A 19900-nucleotide genomic window follows, 5' to 3' on the forward strand; every position below is an offset into this window, starting at 1 on the left:
GTCCCGGGGATCCTGGCTTGTACCGGGCGCTGTGTTCCAGGCGGATCCCGGCCGGTACCGGGCGCTGTGTCCCGGGCGGATCCCGGCCGGTACCGGGCGCTGTGTCCCGGGCGGATCCCGGCTGGTGCCGGGCGCTGTGTCCCGGGGGATCCCGGCCGGTACCGGGAGCTGTGTCCGGGCGGATCCCGGCTTGTACCGGGCGCTGTGTCCCGGGCGGATCCCGGCTTGTACCGGGCGCTGTGTCCGGGCGGATCCCGGCCGGTACCGGGCGCTGTGTCCCGGCGGATCCCGGCTGGTGCCGGGCGCTGTGTCCCGGGCAGATCCCGGCTTGTACCGGGCGCTGTGTCCCGGGGAATCCCGGCTTGTACCGGGCGCTGTGTCCCGGGGAATCCCGGCTTGTACCGGGCGCTGTGTCCCGGGCGGATCCCGGCCGGTACCGGGCGCTGTGTCCCAGGGGATCCCGGCCGGTACCGGGCGCTGTGTCCCGGGCACTCGGCCCGCACTCGCCGGGATCATCCCGGAGCGGCCCGCGAGTGCCCTCCAGTGGTCCCGGCAGGAAGAGGAGGAGGAGGAGGAGGAGGAGGAGGAAGATGATGGCGAGGAGGAGACGGCGGCGGCGCCCCCGGGACGGAACCGGAGGGACGCGGGTGGCAGCCGGGCGCAAAGGAGGGCTTGGCCTGAGAAGCTGAGGCTGCCCTGGATGCCTGGAGGTGTCCAAGGCCAGGCTGGACGGAGCCTGGAGCGCCCCGGTGCAGCGGGAGGTGTCCCTGGCCATGGCGGGGGTGGGACGGGATGGGCTTTGAGAGCCTCCCCTCAGCCCGGCCCCTGCGCGGCGCACGGGGAGCTCACACCCTGAATCCTGTGTCACTTCTGGGCTCCTCAGCTCAGGAGGGACCCTGGGGGCTGGAGCAAGTCCAGGGAAGGGCAACGGAGGTGGGGAAGGGGCTGGAGCAAAATTCTGGTGAGGGGGCTCAGGGGACATCTCAACGCCGTGAAAGGAGGGTGGAATGAGCTCAGTGTCAGCCTCTTCTCCCCGGTAACAAGCGACGGGGTGAGAGGAAACGGCCTCAAGTGGCGGCAGGGGAGGTTTAGATTTCGTGGAGAGGGTGGTCAGCCTTTGGGACAGGCTGCCCAGAGCAGGCACCATCCCTGTAAGCCCTCAAAAAACGCTTGGATGTGGCGCCTAGGGGCACGGTTGAGCGGTGAACATGTTGGAGGTCTTTCCCCGCCTAAACCATTCTGTCACCACGTCATGTCGCCGCTCGCCGACACGCGGATCCGCGGCTGCCCGGAACCCTCGTGCGCGGGGCGCGTTTCCCGCGGGCGGCGCGGGCGCGCGTACCGAGGCGCGGCGGGGGAGCGTGTTGCCGGGCGGACCGGGGCGGGCGCGGGCCGCCATGGCGTCGCCCCCGCTGTCGGCGGCGGGCGGGAGCGGCGGCGAGCTCAGCTCGGGCTCCGAGGCGGCGGCCACGGGCGCGGCGCTGCCGGACCGGGACCTGCCCGCGCTCTTCGAGCAGGCGGCGGAGCGGCTCCCCTCGCTGCTGCCCACCGCCAGCAAGGAGCAGCTGCTCTATCTGTACGCCCGCTACAAGCAGGTGAGGCGGGACCGGCCCGCGGGCTGAGCGGGCCGGGCTCGGGGGCGAGAGCGGAGCCGTGCCCCGAGGGGCCGGGCCTGGGCTCTGCCGGGGCCCCGTGCAGAGGGGCTGCGGCCCGGAATGTGGCGGCGGTGCCGAGGAGGAAAGTTGCGTGCCGGGGTGATGGAGGAGCGGGGGTGTCTCCCTCCGGGACAGCGGCGGGGGTGGATGGAGTCCGGTGGGACAGAGCTCCCGAAATTCGGGAGATTTGGGGGAGAGTGGTTGGGGAGTGCCCCAGCGGGAAAGGAGCTGGCGGTGGTGGTGGGCAGCAGCTGAACATGAGCCCGAGAAGGCCGAGGGCTGGATCAGCCGTGGTGTGACCGCTGGTAAATAACGCAGAGAAGAGAAATTTTCAGTTCCAGCAGTGAGAAACCCCCTGTGCTGGGCGTCCGTGAGGCTGCATCTCAAATTCTGGGTTCAGTTTGGGACTCCTCGAGTGGGAAAGGACACTGAGGTGGTGGAGCCTGTCCAGGGAAGGGAACAGAGCTGGGGAAGGGTCTGGAGCACCAGTCTGGTGAAGAGCATCTGGGGGGCTCAGCCTGTAGTAAAGGAGGCTCAGGGGGAACTTTGTGGCTTTCTACAGCCCCTGAGAGGAGGTTGTGGCCAGGTTGAGGTCGGGTTCTGCTCCCGAGTAACATGTGAGAGGACAAAAGGAGAGGGCCTTGAGCTGGACCAGGTGCAGTTCAGGCTGGACATCAGGAAAAACTCCTCACTGGAAGCGTGGTCAGGCACTGGAAGGGGCTGCCCAGGGGAGGCAGTGGAGTCACTGCTCTTGGAGGTGTTTAAGAAATCGCTGGACGTGACCCTTGGCACCGTGGTCTGGTTGGCAGGGTGCTGGTAGATCTAAGGTTGGGCTCTGTGATCTCTTTTCCAAACCAAGTGGTTCTGTGAATCCATCGCCCTGGTGGTTGTTCCTCACCTCTCACCCTCGCTCAGCGCCGGTGGCCCTGACACTGCATCCTTTGAACAACAGGAACCACACTCAAGTTCTGCCAGCAGAGGTCCAGGTTGGATGTTAGGAAAAACTTCTTGCCTGAAAGAATGGGCTAGTGAGCACTAGAATGGGCTGCCCAGGGGAGTGGTGGAATGACCATCCCTGGAAATGTTCAAAAACCGAGCAGAAGCAGCACTTTGCCATGTGGTTTAGTGGGAATGGCAGTGTTTGGCCAAAGGTTAGAGTGAATGGTCGTGGAGGTCTTTTCCCCAGTTAATTGGCTTTCCCCAGTGGTTTGGCTTTGGCAGAGTCCACAGTGGTTGAAATTGGTGTGGGGGACCAGCTGCACACCTGAGCTGGTTGGTTCTGCTTGTAACCTTGAACACAACCCCCACTTCCCCTTCAGTCTGGGTGAACTGAGCAAGCTATGGGGGTGCATCCTGCTGGAATACACAATGTAGCTTCTTCCTCCTGCCACCGCAGAAGTTGCATAAAACAAACCAAACAAAGCACCAGTAGCAAAGGATTGTAACAATCGTTTAACTCTGAGAAACAGAAAGAGTTGTTACACCGAGAATCTGAAAGAATAGAACTATAAAAATATAGGCTGGATGGAGCTCTGAGCAACCTGTTGTGGTGGAAAGTGTCCCTGTCCATGCCAGGGGGTTGGAACTAGGTGATCTTTCATCCCAAACCGTTCTGTGATTCTGTGGTTCAAGTGTGTGGCCAGAGGTGCTGCCTCAGCTTGAGAACGGAATCCCACTCATTTGGAAGAACAGACAGAATTGGGTGTGCACATCTTCCATATATGTTCCTCCCACGTGGATTACCTGTGTCCTACTACTGCCATGTATAAGTGCTCTCAATTTTTTAGTGCAGTATTTAATTATCCTCTAAGCTGGCAGCTCCCAGGCTGTGGTTTGTGAACCAGTAATTATGTTAAAAGCAGGCTGGTCACGTGAGGTTTTGTTTTCAGACTGTGCTTAGTGCTTAAACAGGACTCCAGGTTTCTCTTTCCCTTGTGAGAAAAAGGAGGGTAGGAAAAAAAAAATAGAAGGAGAATTTTACAGTGCCCAGGATGAGAGGAAAAAGGTGTCTTTTCTATAATTTTTTGTCTGTATTCTCAGGATGCTTGTTGCAATAACATCTTTATTTTTTGCTCTGTTTCAAATGCTTTGTTACAATCCTGGGTGGAAATGGGAAGGGATTGCTTGCTTGTCAGCTCATGATTGTCTCCAGACTACAGAGAGTTTCCTGGTGTTAGCTCTGAGACCAATAAGGAGTTTAATGTTAAAAATTGCAAAACTCAGAAGCTGTTTCACAAGATTTTTGATACAAGTCAGGAAAAGCTGACAATTAACACTTTGTCAGCACAGATTTCCAGTTGCTTCCCACTGTGAAGAACAGGGCACTTCTGTGTCCTTCTCCTGTGTCCCTGACCAGCCAGGATGTGACAGGAGGTGCCTTTGTGCCCCTTGGTTTCAGGCTGTGCTTGGCTCCTGGATTTCTGTGCCTCCCCAGTTCAGAAAGGTGCCCTCCCTGTTTCAGAGTGCCTGGCAGTGCAGTGCTGGCACTGGAGATGGGAGAGGTTTGCTAGCACAGCCACTGCAGGATTATGCCCTGCTAACTTTAAGTTTTGTAGCATTTTGTGTTTTAAATCATAACGAGGGTGTTTAATGCAAGTTTTCTGTGTTTAATTACAGCAGCCATATCAGGATGCATAACGAGCTGCTAATATATTACCCCCGTGGATGGTGGAATTGCTGGCACACAAAGGTGCTGACTCAGATCTGTCCACTGTCCTTGATTTGGAATCCTTGTCTTTTCCCAGTTTAGTGTTTTGTGTCACTAAAGGCCTTGATTTAAGATACAGCACCGTCATAAAAGAGGTGACAGTAACAGCTGAGCTCTCTGTTAAAATACTGTATATAATTTATTTCAAACTGTTTGGGTATATAGGCATTTTCCTGGAATTTTATTACCTTTTATTGGAGGCCATTTCGGGATTTTATTACTTTTCTCTCTGATTTTGTTTATGTGTCAGAGACCTGAAAATAAGGGAATTGCTTAGTTGTCATCTCCAGTGAGGTTTTTAGAAGATGTTGCTGAGTTTATGACTCTGCCCCACAACAGGAGGAACAGACTAGTCCATAAGGCTCTGGACTGGGACTGATTTTTTTTCCCTTCCACTGCTTTCTGTGTGGCTTTGGGCAAATCACTAGTCTGGGCCTTGTGTCTGTAGTGGTGAAGTGAAGGGAGCAGGGAGCACTTGCCCATCATGGGGAGGATGTAAAAATCTGAGCTTCAGAAGGTGCAGCAATGGAGACCAGTGTAGCAGTGCTGATTTAGATAGGGGGAGGGATCCAGAACTCCCTGGAAATTACTGGACTGGGAAAACTCCCTGCCAGGAGGAGGATGTGTCCATGTAAATGTTGAGAGGTGCTGGCAAGCTGGAAATCCACTGCTGATGGCAAAACGGGTTCTGTATCCTCTCCCAGTGTGGGCTCAAGGATACAATACCAATTTTGCATGATGTCTTTCAAGTACTGTGGGATGTGATGCCACAAGACTGCCCTGAACACAGGAATTTCTGCCTGCAGCTCCCTGTTGCATGCAACTGTGCCATGGCACTGTCTTGGTTGTTACCAGTGCCACTCTCTGTCTCCCTGGGACATGCAGTCCCTTGGACATCACGATCCTCCCTTCTGGGGTTGATGTTTGCTTGTCATTCCTTACACCCCATTTTCAGTCAGGCCTTTCCCATGGGTTGGGACAGAGCTGGGGACAGGAATTGCTGTATTGAAAAAGCAATTTAGCTTACTTGGCTTGTGTACAGTCCTGCTGTCCATGGAGGCTCTGTTCCTGTTATTCCTCCACAGGGAGGCTGCAAATACAATTCACCTTACAAGATTTACAATCAGGTAGGAATATTTGGCTGGAACACCTTGCTGTATAAATATATTGGCAGAAAAATTAGCAAAGAGCCATTTCACCAGCACCAGGGAGGGAGAACCAGTTGTGGAGTAAGGTGTGAGGAGAATCTCAAGGTTTCTCACAGTGTGGAGCAGCAGCTGAAGGTGTATGGGGATGGTGAACAACATTAACACATCTCTGAGCATCTCTCCCTCTTCTAAATGTCATTGACCTTCAGCTCTCAGGTGAAAGCCTCATCCAAGCTTTCCAAATTTATTTTGGCTACAGATGAAGCTGGCTGCAGACACTGCCTGTTTGGGGCTGCCTGGGTCACGTTTGTGCCACTCAGGAGAATAGTGCCTGCAGGCAACTCTGCATGCATGCAGAAGCAATCCCAGGAAGTTTTTAATGCATTCTGCCTGTCATGTTCTTTTAATGCAGCTGATGAACTGTAAGTGAGGAGAGCTGAGCATCAAGTGACCAGTCAGCACCCTAGAGACCTTCAATAATTATTTTCTGGACACAGAATGAGAAAGTCTTAATTTAAAATACTAATACAGGCTCTTGGCTTTGTGCTGTCTATGGAGTAAAACAGCTTTTGAGGTCCTCTAGGGAAGTAGCAGGAGGACAGAGTCCTGCACAAAATTTTGCCTTTTTTGTCAGTATTGGCATGTTTAACTCCCCTCCCTCAGCTGTCAGGCTCGGATCTTCTTTTCTGTTAAATTCCTCGTTGGTTTCTCCTGCATTGCAAGTCTTGCAGCAAAAAGAGGGGAGCCAAAATCTTGTGTTTTATTCTTTCCAACAAAACCACTGCAAGCCTTTTTAATGTACCTTAAAATAGCAAGCAGGGCACAAGTGCACTTTTTTTCCCCTCTTGATGGATGAAATTTAACTACTGTTCCTTGATTTGTATTACTATCAATGTTACTAACAGTCTTCCCCAATGCTAGAACAGCCTTTGAGTGCCAAATCTCCAGAGAGGAAACTGCTGTCGTGTTTTGATGATGGCAGTGGAAAATTAATATTAAATCAGATTTATTTTTTTTATCTATCTTGGCCAATTTCTGCTGGTTGGCTGTTGAACTAAAGAATTGCCAAGCAGGCGTTTTCCATACAGATAATGAATTTACATTTTATTCCCTAGTTTGTTTTGCTTTTTAAAACAAGTGGTCCAATCCACCTCAGAGCATAGAAAAAAACATTTAGACTACATGAATTGTGACTGATTTATAGAACTTAACTGTTGCTAGCCTATTCTCCTATTTCTCCCTGAAATGCAATATGTTGTTTTAAAGGCCAGCTAAGATGTCCTAATTTGGATGAATTGCTCACTGGGAGACAGTCAGATGTACAGAAAATTAATTTCAGTTACAGTCACTCATATCCTCTAACACTTTAAATGAAAACATAGTGTAACTAATAAATATCTCTCAGCACGGGCATGCTCTCTTTAAAGCCTGATTAATGCTTCCATCCTCAGCATAAAATCCCCACCCTGTTAAGGTGAAGAATTGTTCCTTGATTTAAGCACTTCACCTGCCTGAACACTTGAGCATATTTCATAAAACATTTGCTGGATGCAGTTTGGTTTTGCTTGGCTAACAAAACGTTTCTCCAGAAGCCTTTGCCCACCTCCAGAGTGGACCTGGGGTCCCCATCTGTGCTGTGTCCTTTCTTAGGGGGCCTTGCTGTGCTAACTGCTTCCCAGGAGCTCTGCTGTGGCTCAGCTCTGATTTCTAGCCTTTCACCCACCATTCTGTGTAAAAAAAATTTACACGTGGAAAACTGCCTGAGTCCCACTGGCACCAAGTTGATTTTACACTGGCTATGACACTTTTTTCCATATATCTGTCCCTGAGTTCTGGCTCATTCCCTTTCTTCCTTGTGTTTTTTCATTTCACCCCCCTTCCCCCCACACACACATTTTGATTTCTGCCTTGCTTCTGACAGATTGGCTCATCTCTGGCACTCAGGCCTTGACTTGTCTCTCAGGCAGTGCTTCCTGCAGCCAGGTGCCTCGGAGCAAATTCAGGAGCTGCCTGGCATTCCTTTGCTCCAAGTTTGTCCCCTTGCCTTCCAGAGGACCTTGAAAATAATTAAGCAAAGTCTGTTTACTCCAGCTTTGTGCAGAAGCAGGTGAATTTCAGCAGTAATGAATAATCATCTCTGTGGAAACCCTAATCAACAGAATTTTTCTTTATCCTGCTGGAGGATGAGGCATTTGGCTGGGTAATAAACATAACATTAGTGAGAAATCACTCCCTGGTTATCCCTGTGGGTAATGCATGCAAAAGAAATGAGCTGCACAACAAAATTGCTTCCTGTGCATCATGCAAAGAAAACCCAGGGATGCAGAGGTGCTAAGCTGGGGCGAGATGGGGTTGATGAAGTTGTTTCCCAAAAAACCCTTTCTTCTGGCCTTATGATGCAGTTCCCTGAAACCATCAGAACACAGAATTTTCCTTGTGCAAATCCCCTTTGTTTTGTCCTGACAGAAGGAAATTTCTTTTCTTTAGGTGAAACTTGGAACCTGTAACACCCCCAAGCCAGGCTTCTTTGACTTTGAGGGAAAGCAGAAATGGTAAGAGGAAATCCTTGTCGTTCCTAGCAATTCTGGCTCTACTTTTTGTTCCATCTTGTCTCATCTGTAGACAAATTATGGACCTAGGGGAGTTGCCCCTGAAATGGCTTTAAAAATCTTGGTTTAACAGGGAAATGTTTACTGCTGTGCCTGATACAGCTGTGAAATACCAGAATTATTTACTGTCTTCATCCAGAGCTGGTGTGCAATACAGCAAAAGTGTGAGAACAGCTGCAGCTCTGTGAACACAAACTGTGTTCCAGGCTGGATCAGGATCCCCTGAAAGATCCTTTCACAGCAGAGCTGCACTGACAGTGGCCATTCATGGCCTCAGAGAAAAGTTGACCATTTCAAGCTGAATGAAAGATGGCTTTGCATGCCCTGAAAGGATTTTGATGAATCTGTTTGCTGTGTTCCACTGATGTCACTACAAAAACACCTTGTGCTGTCTCTGAGGGGCTCCCTGATGTTTTGTTGCTGCTCCTAGGGAGGCTTGGAAAGCCCTGGGAGACACCAGCCCTCACCAAGCTATGCAGGAGTACATTGCTGCAGTGAAAAAACTCGACCCCAGCTGGAATCCACAGGTAGGAAACGTGGAAATATCATTGGGAAAACCAACCAGCGTTTGTCTTTGTGATGCTGACAATAGTTCAGCTTCTCACAGGCTTTAATTGCTGCATGGCAAACTTCATTTTGAGCAGATTAAAGTCTAAATTCATTTCTAAAACTCTCCTTTTGTTATGACTGAAGCATGAAGAACCATCTCTCTCATTCATAATGATCTTCATTACAGCCAGCGCATGCACAGGCTTGGTTTGGCTCTAGTGATCTAATTTATTTTGCTCTTATTGGTTCATGCTGTATTTAGCATGTAAAGATACTTTTTATCCTTTTCTCATCCTTCTCTTTTCAACTACTCTTTAAATGTTGATCAATAGAAAGCAATCTCCATGAAAGTGACATGAACTGAATGATCAATTCTAAAAATGTTTCCTTTTTGTTTCCATGCAGCAAATTACCAAATCTGATTATGATTAGGTACTCCAACATTACAAGTCTGTATCTGTGTGTTAGCGGGAGACTGTGCTGTCATTTTAATTAATTTGTCTTTCATCTACCAGGTTTATTACTTGATTGAATCCTTAAGGATATCTCCTGTTTATAGACTGACTTTTATACAATTTTTAAAGAGGATTGCTCTTTAGAAAAAGTATAGCCTTTGAAATAGAGTGGAGATATTTCACTAATAGTAAAATGCTGAAGGCATGGTAATTTCTTCTCTTGGTAGGAAATTTGTTCCTCTATACTCTTGTGCTTTGGAAGCAAAATCCTGTGTGGGCACAAACTTGTGAATCAAGAATTTGATTTTAAGTTGTCTTCTGATGCTGTTATTGAGGTTAAAGGTTAATTTTTTTTCTTCACTAGTTCATGTTCCATGCCATTCATAGTGTTTTTTCAGCAAAGAAAGGCTGTCATTTAGAAAAAATCCTTTTTAATACCCTTGGAGAAAATAGATTTATGTGCTGTGCAGTTAGCCAAAGTTGGCTGCTTGCTGGATAAATTCTTGTCCAAGCTAAAATTCTCATACAGAAATAAAGTAATTTGTAAAAACGTATGTATACTCCTGAATGAAGTAAGTGTCAGGTGAAACACATGAATATTAATTTTAAAAATGGAAAAAAAACCCCAACCAATAAATACTCCGTGCTTTCCTGGACAAATTGTTCAGCATGGTGACAGGTTTAGCTTTTTGGGTATTCCCTTCACTTCCTTGCCTCAGAGAAATACTTAATGTCAGAGCTATGAGCTTCAGGTTACAAAACTGTCAGCCAGGAAAGAGGTGTAATATGTTTTTACAAAACAAATATTTTAAAGAACCCATACAGCAAACACAGAAAGGTTGACAGCACTTTTCCTCCCCTCTTCCCCTAAGGTAAAGAGGTTGCCTTAGCAGAAAATGTAATTTAAAATTTCAGCATTGGAATAAAGTTGGCTTTGCTTTCTTCACAAGAATTCACCTGTCCTTCTTCTTGCATCATCCTTTTAATTCCACTTTTATAGGACCAAAATGCTCTCAGGAATCCTCTCTGATTCATCTCGTGCTGCTCTCCGATTTTTCCTTTTCCCCACCAAATCCACGTTGTGGAGCCACGAGAGGGAGCTCTGTTCTTTAAAATGATGGAGATGTATGTGGCAGAGGATGGAGATAAAATAGTTACTTCAGTCTTCAAATTTCAAATTGGATTTATAGAAAAGAGCTGTGGGTACATTACAAGGTGCTTCATCACTGTCGTTGTGTCTCCTTTACATGCTCATCTGCTGGGTTCCTTCAGATTTTTCTTAGGTACCATAGATTCTGAATGAAGTACTCCAAATGCTTGCTTTGAAAGCAGTATCAAGTGCACATTACAAATTTGAAAACTTTGGCTTTCATATCATTGTGAATCATAAATAGTAATTACAGTACAAAAATGTTCAATTTCTTGGTGTGTTGTGCATCCTTGTGAATTTTGCTATTTAAAAGCTTTCTCAATGTTCCCAACTTACTTTTTCTTCAACCGTTTCATCTCACCCATTAAAATTGTTCTTTTGTGTTATTTTAAATCCTCCTCAGTCTCCTTTATTATCTTGATCCTTCAGTACAATTTTAAGCTTTAAACCACTGATTTTTTTTTTCATAGGTTCATTTTTTCCTCAGCAGACTTGCTGCTGTTCTGCAGCCTTCAGGCTGTCAGTGTTTTTGTTAATAAATAGAATAGAACTAAAGGCAGTATTTCTTGTGCAGTCCAAATAGATCCACTTCTTCATTCCTTTTGCTTATTTCTCCATTGAGTCATTCTTTCATATTGAAGTTTCTTCATTAGTACACTTCCAGCATCAGATTTACCTGCTTTAATTTAGTATCTTTGTTTTGGATGGGAAAAAAACCCTGAAGTAAAAGGGTTCTGATGTAGTAGGTCTGCCCTGAATTAGTGTCCAGAAGCAGTAAGAACTCTAACAGCACCACCCAAACCTCACCTTCTGCTTCCTATTCCTGCACTGACTTTGGAGTACCCACACTTCATTAGGAGACAGCTGAATGTGGAGAGGCAGCAGCATAGCTCTTCTCTGCTCTCTGAAGTTTGTGTGCCATTTTTGACTGTATCTGCTTGGCTATTTCCAATGTGGTTTAGTTTCTTTTTCACCCTTGCTGCCTGCAGGTTGTCTCATAGTCCTGCCTAATCTTCTCTTTCAGAGCTTTGTCTAAAACCTGGGAAAAAATTAACATACTGCACTTATTTTCAGCAATTTTATTTCCTGGAAAATCTTCAAAATTAACAAGTAACCTCGAGGGTATTTGAGGTGAGGTCCATTGTCTTTACATCCAAGAAGCCACGGGAATCTCATGGCTGTGTTGGTCTAGAACAATCACAATTGCCTTTCAGGATGTTCTGCAATTCAGCCCTTCTGTGTGGCATGGTCTTACTGTGTGTTGAGGGTTCTTTTGCCCCTTTTCCCAAGACCAGCTGTTAGTAGGAGGTCAGGAATATTCTTTTCCATGCTGTCTCCATTCTCCTCTTGATGCAGTCTTCCTTCGTCATCTTCTACCTTTTAGCACATCTTTTGTTTCTTGTGAGTCATTCCTTTCAGTCTGAAGTTCCAGGCAGTGGAAAGGTAATTGCTTGGACCAGCTCAGCTCTATTTGCATATTTCAGAGACATCACCTGTCCTTCAAGTCTATTCACTCTTCCTCCAGAACAGAGAATAATTTATGAAGCCATTCTTTTGCATTCTCCAGCCTGAAACAGAAACATTTCATGCCGTCAACACCTCCCACTGCTTCGGGTCCTTTACAAAGGAAGATGTGTCCTGGCTGCTTCTCTTCTCCTATGTTCACCTGTCCTCTTCCTGCTTTACTGGCAGCAAATGACAATTGCTTTTGGTGGCTTTGGCTGGTGTGAGCGTGGTGGTGACACTCACCTGCCCTCCCTGCCAGCCACCGTGTGCGTGTCCCTCTGGCTCTGCATTCCCACTGCCGTGGTGCTGTCCTGCAGCCTCAGCAGCGGGCTCAGGGATTTGGGGAATGTCACCTTCAGAAGATGGGTGTCACCTTCAGAAGATGGGTGTCACCTTCCTGTCCCCTTGTTCTCAGGTACATCCCTGCATTATTGGGCACTAAAGTGCTTGCAGCTTTTGAGAGTCCTAGTGGCTGTTTGCAGTCCCCCACACATTTCCAAATTCTCATTTCTCTTGTGTATTGGATATCACAAATGCCCACTGGTTTGAAGTTTTTCAAAGCCTAAGAAGCAGAAGGAGGCCAGCACTTCCTTTCTTAGCAGCATTGAACAGTCCCTTCAGCCGAAATCCTGTCGCAGGGGCCGTGGGTGGAGGTGTGACACCACACTGCAGGGGTGGCCAGGAGCTGTTATTGATCCGTTCTTGTAACGAGATGGTTATATGGCACAGCTCAAACAATAAAAATAAATAATAAAAAAAGCATCCAGATTTGCTCAGCACATTTAGCCTTCCATTTGCTGATTGCAATTTTGGCATCGCTCGGTTCGAAATATTTCCTTTTCCTATTTCGTATATTACATATTTACCAGTTCAAATCTGAACTGCTTGTCGCTACTAACTTCAGTGGCATCCTTTCCCAATCACTAACACGCCTCTTCTATTTGCTTTGAGTGCTGAAACTCACAGGAGGGCTTAAAGAGTTTCTATTTATATATCAAAGCTTTAGAAGTTGGCATTTTAACTTGTTTAACTCGGCTTCACCAATAATTCCGTTAGTAAAATTTCTGCTGTGTAATGAGGAAAGTTGGAGATCAGGAATCTGAAGAGCAGAGACTTGTCTCTAAGGGAAAGAGAGCTCTACCTCAAAGAAAATAGGCATTGACCAAACATCTTTTTAGGCTCTTAAAGGTGTGAAGTCCCACTTCTGATGTTTACAGGGGAGAAAGTTGCCTGTGTTTGTTTAAGTACTATTCTGTGCCTTGTTTGAGTAGGGGAGGATTTAATTCTCTGTAGTTTGGCCCAAATAGTGAATGGGAGTAAAATCTCTCCTTTGCTGGGTTGGGATCATGCCAGGGAGGACCCTTGGGGGACAAAAAGGCTCATGAAACAGAAAACAAACTTCAGAGTGAATAAAATAGCAAATCCACAATTGCTGCAGGCTTGGAGCAGTCCAGTAAGCTGGAAAACCTTCGGGAATAAAAAATGGCTTTGTCCATTGGGTGTTTTTGCAGGAAGTACTGCAGGGGGCAATATTTGATAAGGTGGGTGGCCAGGTACCCTGTGCCCAGGGCTGGGCTCCATCCCTTCTTTCTCTGTCACATTTATATGCAATAAGCAACTTGAAACTAAAAAGTGGGAAAGAGAATTTGCAGTTCAGTGATACAGTGAAAAGCATGAGAAACAATTCCCTGATTTGCAGGAGAGCTGAGGTCTGTGTGTGCTTTTGGCAGGTTGCACCAGGTGTTAACTGAATTATTTTAATAATTGATTTAAATTGATGAGCCTCTTGTATTTAAGTAAGCTCTCCAAGGCAGCTTAGAATCTCTGTAGTGTAGGATCTCCAAGAGAACTGAAAAATTTCTGCAATGACTCAAATACAAACTCTGTTTCCAATGACATTTAAAAAAAAAAATGGAAATCAAAACTTGAATTTTTCTTAAATTTGGATTCATTGCTCAAGTCTGCCCTGTTGATATCTGGAATAAGAAGTTTGATCTTTTGCAGCTTATGGGTTTTATGTCTGTTCAACTTCTAAGAATTAGATTCGTGGCTGGTAAATGCAGTTTCAGGCTGTAATCTTTGGATTTCTCGGTTAGTTCTGCAGGCCAGCAGAATTTCTTCTGGAAATTAAGAAATACATTAGAAAAACTGTTGTCTGTAAACAAAATGAGTGCACCCATCGTGTTTTCCTGTTTTGTCCATCAGTCAAACAGATGTCTCCTTTGATAATCTGGCCCAGCAGCCACTGTTTGTGCTTGGGAAAGAGCAGCAGAGTGGTGTGGGCAGGATTACAAGGGGGATGGGAAGAGCAGGAGGGGAAGGGACCTGTTTGGGTCTCTCTCTGCCTGTCACCAGCAGCAGTGAGCTCAGACACCTGCTTTGTTTGGGGAAATATCTCAATTTATGGCTTGCTGTGCTGTGAGGTCAAAAACTTTGAAAAATAGCGACTTTATTTCTTTTGTACTATAAAAGCAATTTAATTGCAGTGTGTAAAGTGGGCACTAATCAAATTATGGCTGTGCTCCCTAAAGCTTGCTGTCCTGTGCTAATGCAGCACACTGGGAAGAGGAGCTGTGGAGCAGAGCTGCAGGGGCTTTGCTCTGCACGTTTCTTTGTATGAATCCTGCTGTGACACTTGATCCTTAGGGAATTTCATATCTGACTTTTTATTTGGGTTTTTTTATTTACCCAAATAATAACAATTTACCCAAACAATAACAATCATTTCTAACAAAATATGGAAAACAAAGATCACTGTTTGCTCTACTTTTTTTTTTTTTTTTTGAAAGCTCTTTTTTCAGCAGTGACCACATTGGAAGAAGCATATCCCTGAAACAGTTTGTAAACTCTAATCAAGCTCTTCCCCTTTGAAAATAAAACAAAGCCAAACCACCAAGCCTGTATTTTTTTATTATTATTATTCTTTTAGCAGAAAATGAAGCGCTAGAAATTAAGATTAAAACCAGAAAATTGATCCACCCCAGGCTTCTGGCTTTGGGGTGTGTGAGACTACAGTGTCCTCTGGGTTTAGACAAACTGCTGAGTTGGATTTTGTGAACCACATTGGGGTATGTAACAGGGGTATGAGAAGGTTTAGTTAGCACACAGAGGGATCCTTCTGCCATGCTGCCTTTTGCCAGCTGTATGAGGGACAGTGTCTAGCATGCAAGAGGGCTTGGTGGAGATTGCAGTTATTTACTGTGCATGGCTCACAAAACTTTGCAGTTTGTGTACACTTCACTCCTACTTGTCAAACTAGAGGTCTCACACCTTATTTTATCCAAGTTGGAAAAAAGGCAATTTGTTATCTGCAAAATTAGACTTAAAGTGCTTTGCTTTTGGAGCTTGCTTTAAGAACCATTTTTTCTTATTAGCAAGGGGATGCTTTGTAGTTCCTGTTGCGTCTGAAACTAAAATACCACACTACAAACATGAACTTAATTTCCCCATTTTCCACAATTAAAGGTGGGTAGGGTTGTTATGCTGCATCTTCTCATGAGGACTGTATGCTGATGTTTTAAGTCCCTGACACAGATCCTACTCACAAAAGCTGTCCATAGGTAATTTGCTGCCTTTCTGTCCCTGTCTTTGCAAGTACCTCATCAGCCAGGCATTGGGGTGCTGTGCTGGTGGGGCTGAGATTTTGTTTGTGCCAAGTTTGATCGATCACAGGGGTTTTTTTTATCTCCTGCAGCCTTTTATTGTAGAGCACAAAACAAAATGCCAGACCCACACTGTTGTTTGGAATTGTGGCTCTGGCAAGCTGTGCAGAAGTGAAGAAGTTAAAATGAACAAGCATTTCATACTAGAAATATAAACAGCTGGAATATGTGTCAGCCTCCTACCCCCTGGGAGTGTGTTGGATTGTTCTCTTTGATTTTACATCTCTGCAGAAATTTATGGTCTCAGCTCCTTTTATTTATGACATTCTGATCCTCGACCAAGCGATTGATTGAAATACAACAGTGCCAAGCTGCAAGTCTGTATTTCAGAGAGGCTGAAGTTTAGGAAGCAAACCAGCAATGCAGTCATGGATTGAAGGCTGCACTGAAATCCTGTACAGGGTTGCCCACATTTCTATTCCCCTAAGCTTCTTCAAATGAGAGAATTATCATGGCAAGGGTTATGCCTCTTCTCTCGCTCCCTCCTTTTAAGCTGCCTGTTCTTGCTGAAAATATACTGTATATTAAATATGCAATCATAGCAGCCCTCCAAGGGCTAACTTTTGCTTGTAGAGATGCTAGTCCTCATTTTTGCAGCTCAGATCCAGCAGTGTTGATGCACTCTGTTGTTAGTGTGCTGTGAGTAGCATAATGTATTCCCTTGCAGCTACTTGGATGTAAGAGTAGTGGGGGGGGGTCACCTTAGTGATTTTGGTTAAATATTTATATTTTTTCTTTTGAATATATCACTGAATTAATTTTCACCATCTTACACTGATTACAGAAATATTACAGAATATACTATTTGGGATATGTTGAGAAAAAAAGAATAATTAGAGGCGTAGCTCTGCCTTGCTGAGTGTGCTGCTGCAGCAAAGTGTGGCATCCCAGCATCATGATTCCTGGCTTGCAGGTGGATGAAGACACTGCATGCTAGCCAGATACACCAGAAGCAATTGAAAAAAAAAAAAAAAAGGCAGCAAGTAAATATTTATATATATAAAATCTCAAACTACTGGCATATAGTGATGACAAGATGTAACAGAGTGAGACAAAACATTTTACTGTGTAACTTTCTGTGCAGCAGGGAATTTGTTGCTTTTTTGTTATCCCTGTAATCACTGTCCAGAAGTAACAGGTTCTGTCATCTGCCTGCAGTCCCACAACACCTGGTTCTTCTGTAGAATTGGAAGCACAAGATGCAGCTGAGCTCTGGGATCTTAAAACTTCACTTGAGCAATTGCTCTCCTAGCTGAGAAAGCATGTGTCAGGGACCTCATCACCAGATTAGGTGTCAGTTGCTGCAGATCCTCTGATGAAGGTTGTTGCTTCTGTGGCTGAGTTGACAGAAGATGGTTAAATACTGATATTTCCAGGGATCTTGGCTTAAACTGAGGTGGCAAGGTTGAATTTGTTAAAATTTCAGACCAGAAGCTGAAACAACTGAGGTGCAAGCAGAGGTGCCCTCTGTCATTTCTGCCTTGAGGTGGCAGTTTCTGGCAAGGCAAGGAAGGTGTGTCAATGCCAAGTGCAGTTTTCATTTGTTGCACATTTTAGCAACAATGCTGCTGCTCCTCAGCCACAAAAACCTGAATGACAAAAGCATTGAAAAGCTCATTTTTGTGAAGTAGCTGTGTGAGGCTGGAAACAGCAAAGAGCAGTGCTGTGACATGAGAAATTCCTCCACCAGCCATCAAAACTTTCCTATGAGGTTCATTTCTGGACTGAAAACTCTAAAATCAGTACGTGATGCTTTTGGTAGTGCTGACATGACAAAACTGGGGGCTGGGAAAGCTGCAGGGTGGGCTTGGGGCAGAGGAGGGGTGTTGAACCAAGCAGGAATCTGCCATGGGCAGTTCAGGAGCTTGGGGCAGAGAGCAGAGCCTCTGGGGGAATGGGGGGTTTGGAAGGGGAGGAGGAATAAATAGGACATTGCAAGGTGAGGTGAGGAGGACCAGGAGGGCAAGATCTGCCCTCTCTGCCCGGTTTTAGCAGGGGTTGGAACACGGTGACCTTTGAGGTGCTCTCCTGCCCAAAGCATCCTGTGGCTCTGTGATGATTCCTGCTGCCCAGGTCACTTCCTGAGCAGGAGAGAGCCTTCCTGGCACCTGTGGATCCCAGTGTTTCCCTGGAATGCCCAGAAACATGGGAAAATCCTTTTTTTTGGGATAGCCAAGTGAGGTCGTGAGTGAGGGTGGGAGGAGCAGGGACTGACTCCTCTGCTTGTGGCATTTAGTGGACATTACAGAGGGGGCTTTGACTTCCTCTGCTGCTCTCTTGCTTGCTCTGCTCCTGAAACTCTTGCTCCTATTTTGCCAGCAACCCACCAGGCTGGGCAGGCAGCTTTAAATTGGGAAAGACTCAACCTCTAATTACAAAAAAATCTGATTTTTCCAAGTAATTGAAGCTGTTGCAAGACTCTCAGCTTGCTGTGTCAGAGGCTCTTAAAAAATTTCAGGAACTTGGGTAGAAATTGCAGGTTTATCTTACTGTGGAATATGTAATACATTGATGTTTAGGTGTGGAGCTCTAGACATTTACTTGAAAGTATTCAAACACAGGAAGGGTCTGTGTACCCTGCTGCTTCACATGGCAGGGCAAAGGCTGGGCTAAAAGAGAGAGTGTGTTAATTAAAAATAGCATATGCTTTTGGGTAGGAGAAACCAGCTGTAATTGTTCTGTGTACAACATAAGCTATAGCATAAGTTAGTTGTTTCTTTAGTGAAAATACTGCTTTTTGAATTAGAAAAAGGTTAAGTTTAAGGCTATGTTTAGCTTGCTCTTTACAGGAAATATCAAGGAATTATTGAGTGTAATTACTGGAGATTAAGATTTTGTTTGGATGTTAACTAACAGGTTGGTTAATGTCATGTAAATGCTATTTGTCTCTTAAATTGGAAAAAGTTTTCCTTTAAAAGGGCAGCTATTGTCTCCTCCTTGGATATTTGGACACTGTTGTACCAAATTACTCCTATTCTAGGGAAAGGTGGTGCTCCTCAAAGGTCTCTGGAGCATCCTGTAGGTTCTTTGAGCTGAACTGGCCAACACCAAGGCAGGGAAAGGCTCAGGCACAGCCTCAGTGCTCAGCACTAAGGGCTGCTGCTTCCAGATCCTGCATCCCTCTGGCTGAGCCTGCCAAAGGTTGCACTGTACATTTGGAAACCTCCTTGTTCCTGCTTGGGACCAGTGAAGATCTCTTCATTCTGCCATTCCTGTGCCTGCAGACCTCATAAATCCACACTCTGCCTTCACAACTGAGATGTGCTGTAGGAAACAAATGTCCTAGCAGCCTCAGAGCTGCTCCTTTCACCAGTGGGGATGTTGGCCTCTGCAGTGTTGTCTGGCCAGAAAGCAGAGGATTGCTGCTGATGTCCTTTATTTACCAAAATTTAGGGTTGCATTCAGTTTTCAGGCTTCAGAGGACCTGTTTCATCCCAAGCCGTGGAGTTACTCAGTATTTCCAGCTTAGCTCAGAATATATTTCTTGCTCCTACAAATGTCTGTGTAAATCTCTATAAATATCTTGTATTAAATTGACAAAACCCCCCAACATTTACAGTACAGGCTGTGTTTGTGTCTGTAGCTTGGTCATTCCTGGATTTTCATACAGGTGATGGGACAGAAGAGATTGATTGCTCCAGGACTGACCTGCTTTCCTTCATGCTGGAAGGGTCCAAACAGCACCACTCACTTCACCCTTTGGGCTGCAGGCACTGGGAATATGCAAGTTTTGGCAGAGTCCATGAAAAGAATGTGAGGAAAGGAGCCTGCTGGTGGTCTTGTTCTTGCCACCTCCGTCTCTTGTCACCTCCATTTTTCCTTTTAAAAAAAGTGCTCCACAAACCAAAAACTGTAGGAAGCCACTGCTTCAGGGCTTTTTTTTTTTTTTGAGCATAGTATTTCCTTCCACGCATATGCTAAAATGTGTACAGTGAGTCATAAAATCACAGCTCCTAGCAAGCATTAGACTTGCTCAAAATGATCTTACGCATTTTACATTTATTTCCCTTCCCCTGACTGTCTTTACTGCTAATTTCCAAATGTGATTATGGTGCAGTTATTAATTAAGTCGTTAGAGTTAAATGAGTAATCTGCAAAGCTTTGCTTTAGATCACAGCACTGTTTAACTATGACATTACTTACAGTATGTTGGTTTTTATTTTTTGACTGTAATCTTTTACAGTCAAATATTTTCCCTGTCTTAAATTGCATTTTTTAAAGGGAAATTCTGTGATGAGACTTAAAAGAATCGGAAAACTTTACATAGACATTATTGGAATATTAACTAAACTGCCCCTTTAATATTTAAAACAAAAAAATTAAATTTAAAAAAAAAAAAAAAACACCTCAACTCCACTGTGCTGGCATTTTTCATGGGCACTTTGCTCAGATTGTTCAGATCCTCAGTGGGCTCTTGAAAAGGCTCCAGGTGCTGAGTCATGTGCACGCTGGGGCCGAG

At 45.7% G+C, this 19900-nt stretch overlaps 1 protein-coding gene across 1 annotated transcript in view; it reads left to right on the forward strand.

The window, feature by feature from the left end:
• Positions 1-1382: 1382 nt before the first annotated feature.
• ACBD6 (acyl-CoA binding domain containing 6) overlaps positions 1383-19900 on the forward strand; it is an 80125-nt gene continuing 61607 nt past the window's right edge. The window contains exons 1-3 of the mRNA XM_084211540.1: positions 1383-1595; positions 7998-8062; positions 8550-8646. Coding sequence (XP_084067666.1) covers positions 1398-1595; positions 7998-8062; positions 8550-8646 — 360 coding nt within the window. The 5' untranslated portion in view covers positions 1383-1397. The remainder of the gene's footprint in view (positions 1596-7997; positions 8063-8549; positions 8647-19900) is intronic.

The sequence above is a fragment of the Fringilla coelebs genome (genome assembly GCF_963513975.1).
Source record: "Fringilla coelebs genome assembly, chromosome: 9".
Lineage (NCBI taxonomy): Eukaryota > Metazoa > Chordata > Aves > Passeriformes > Fringillidae > Fringilla > Fringilla coelebs.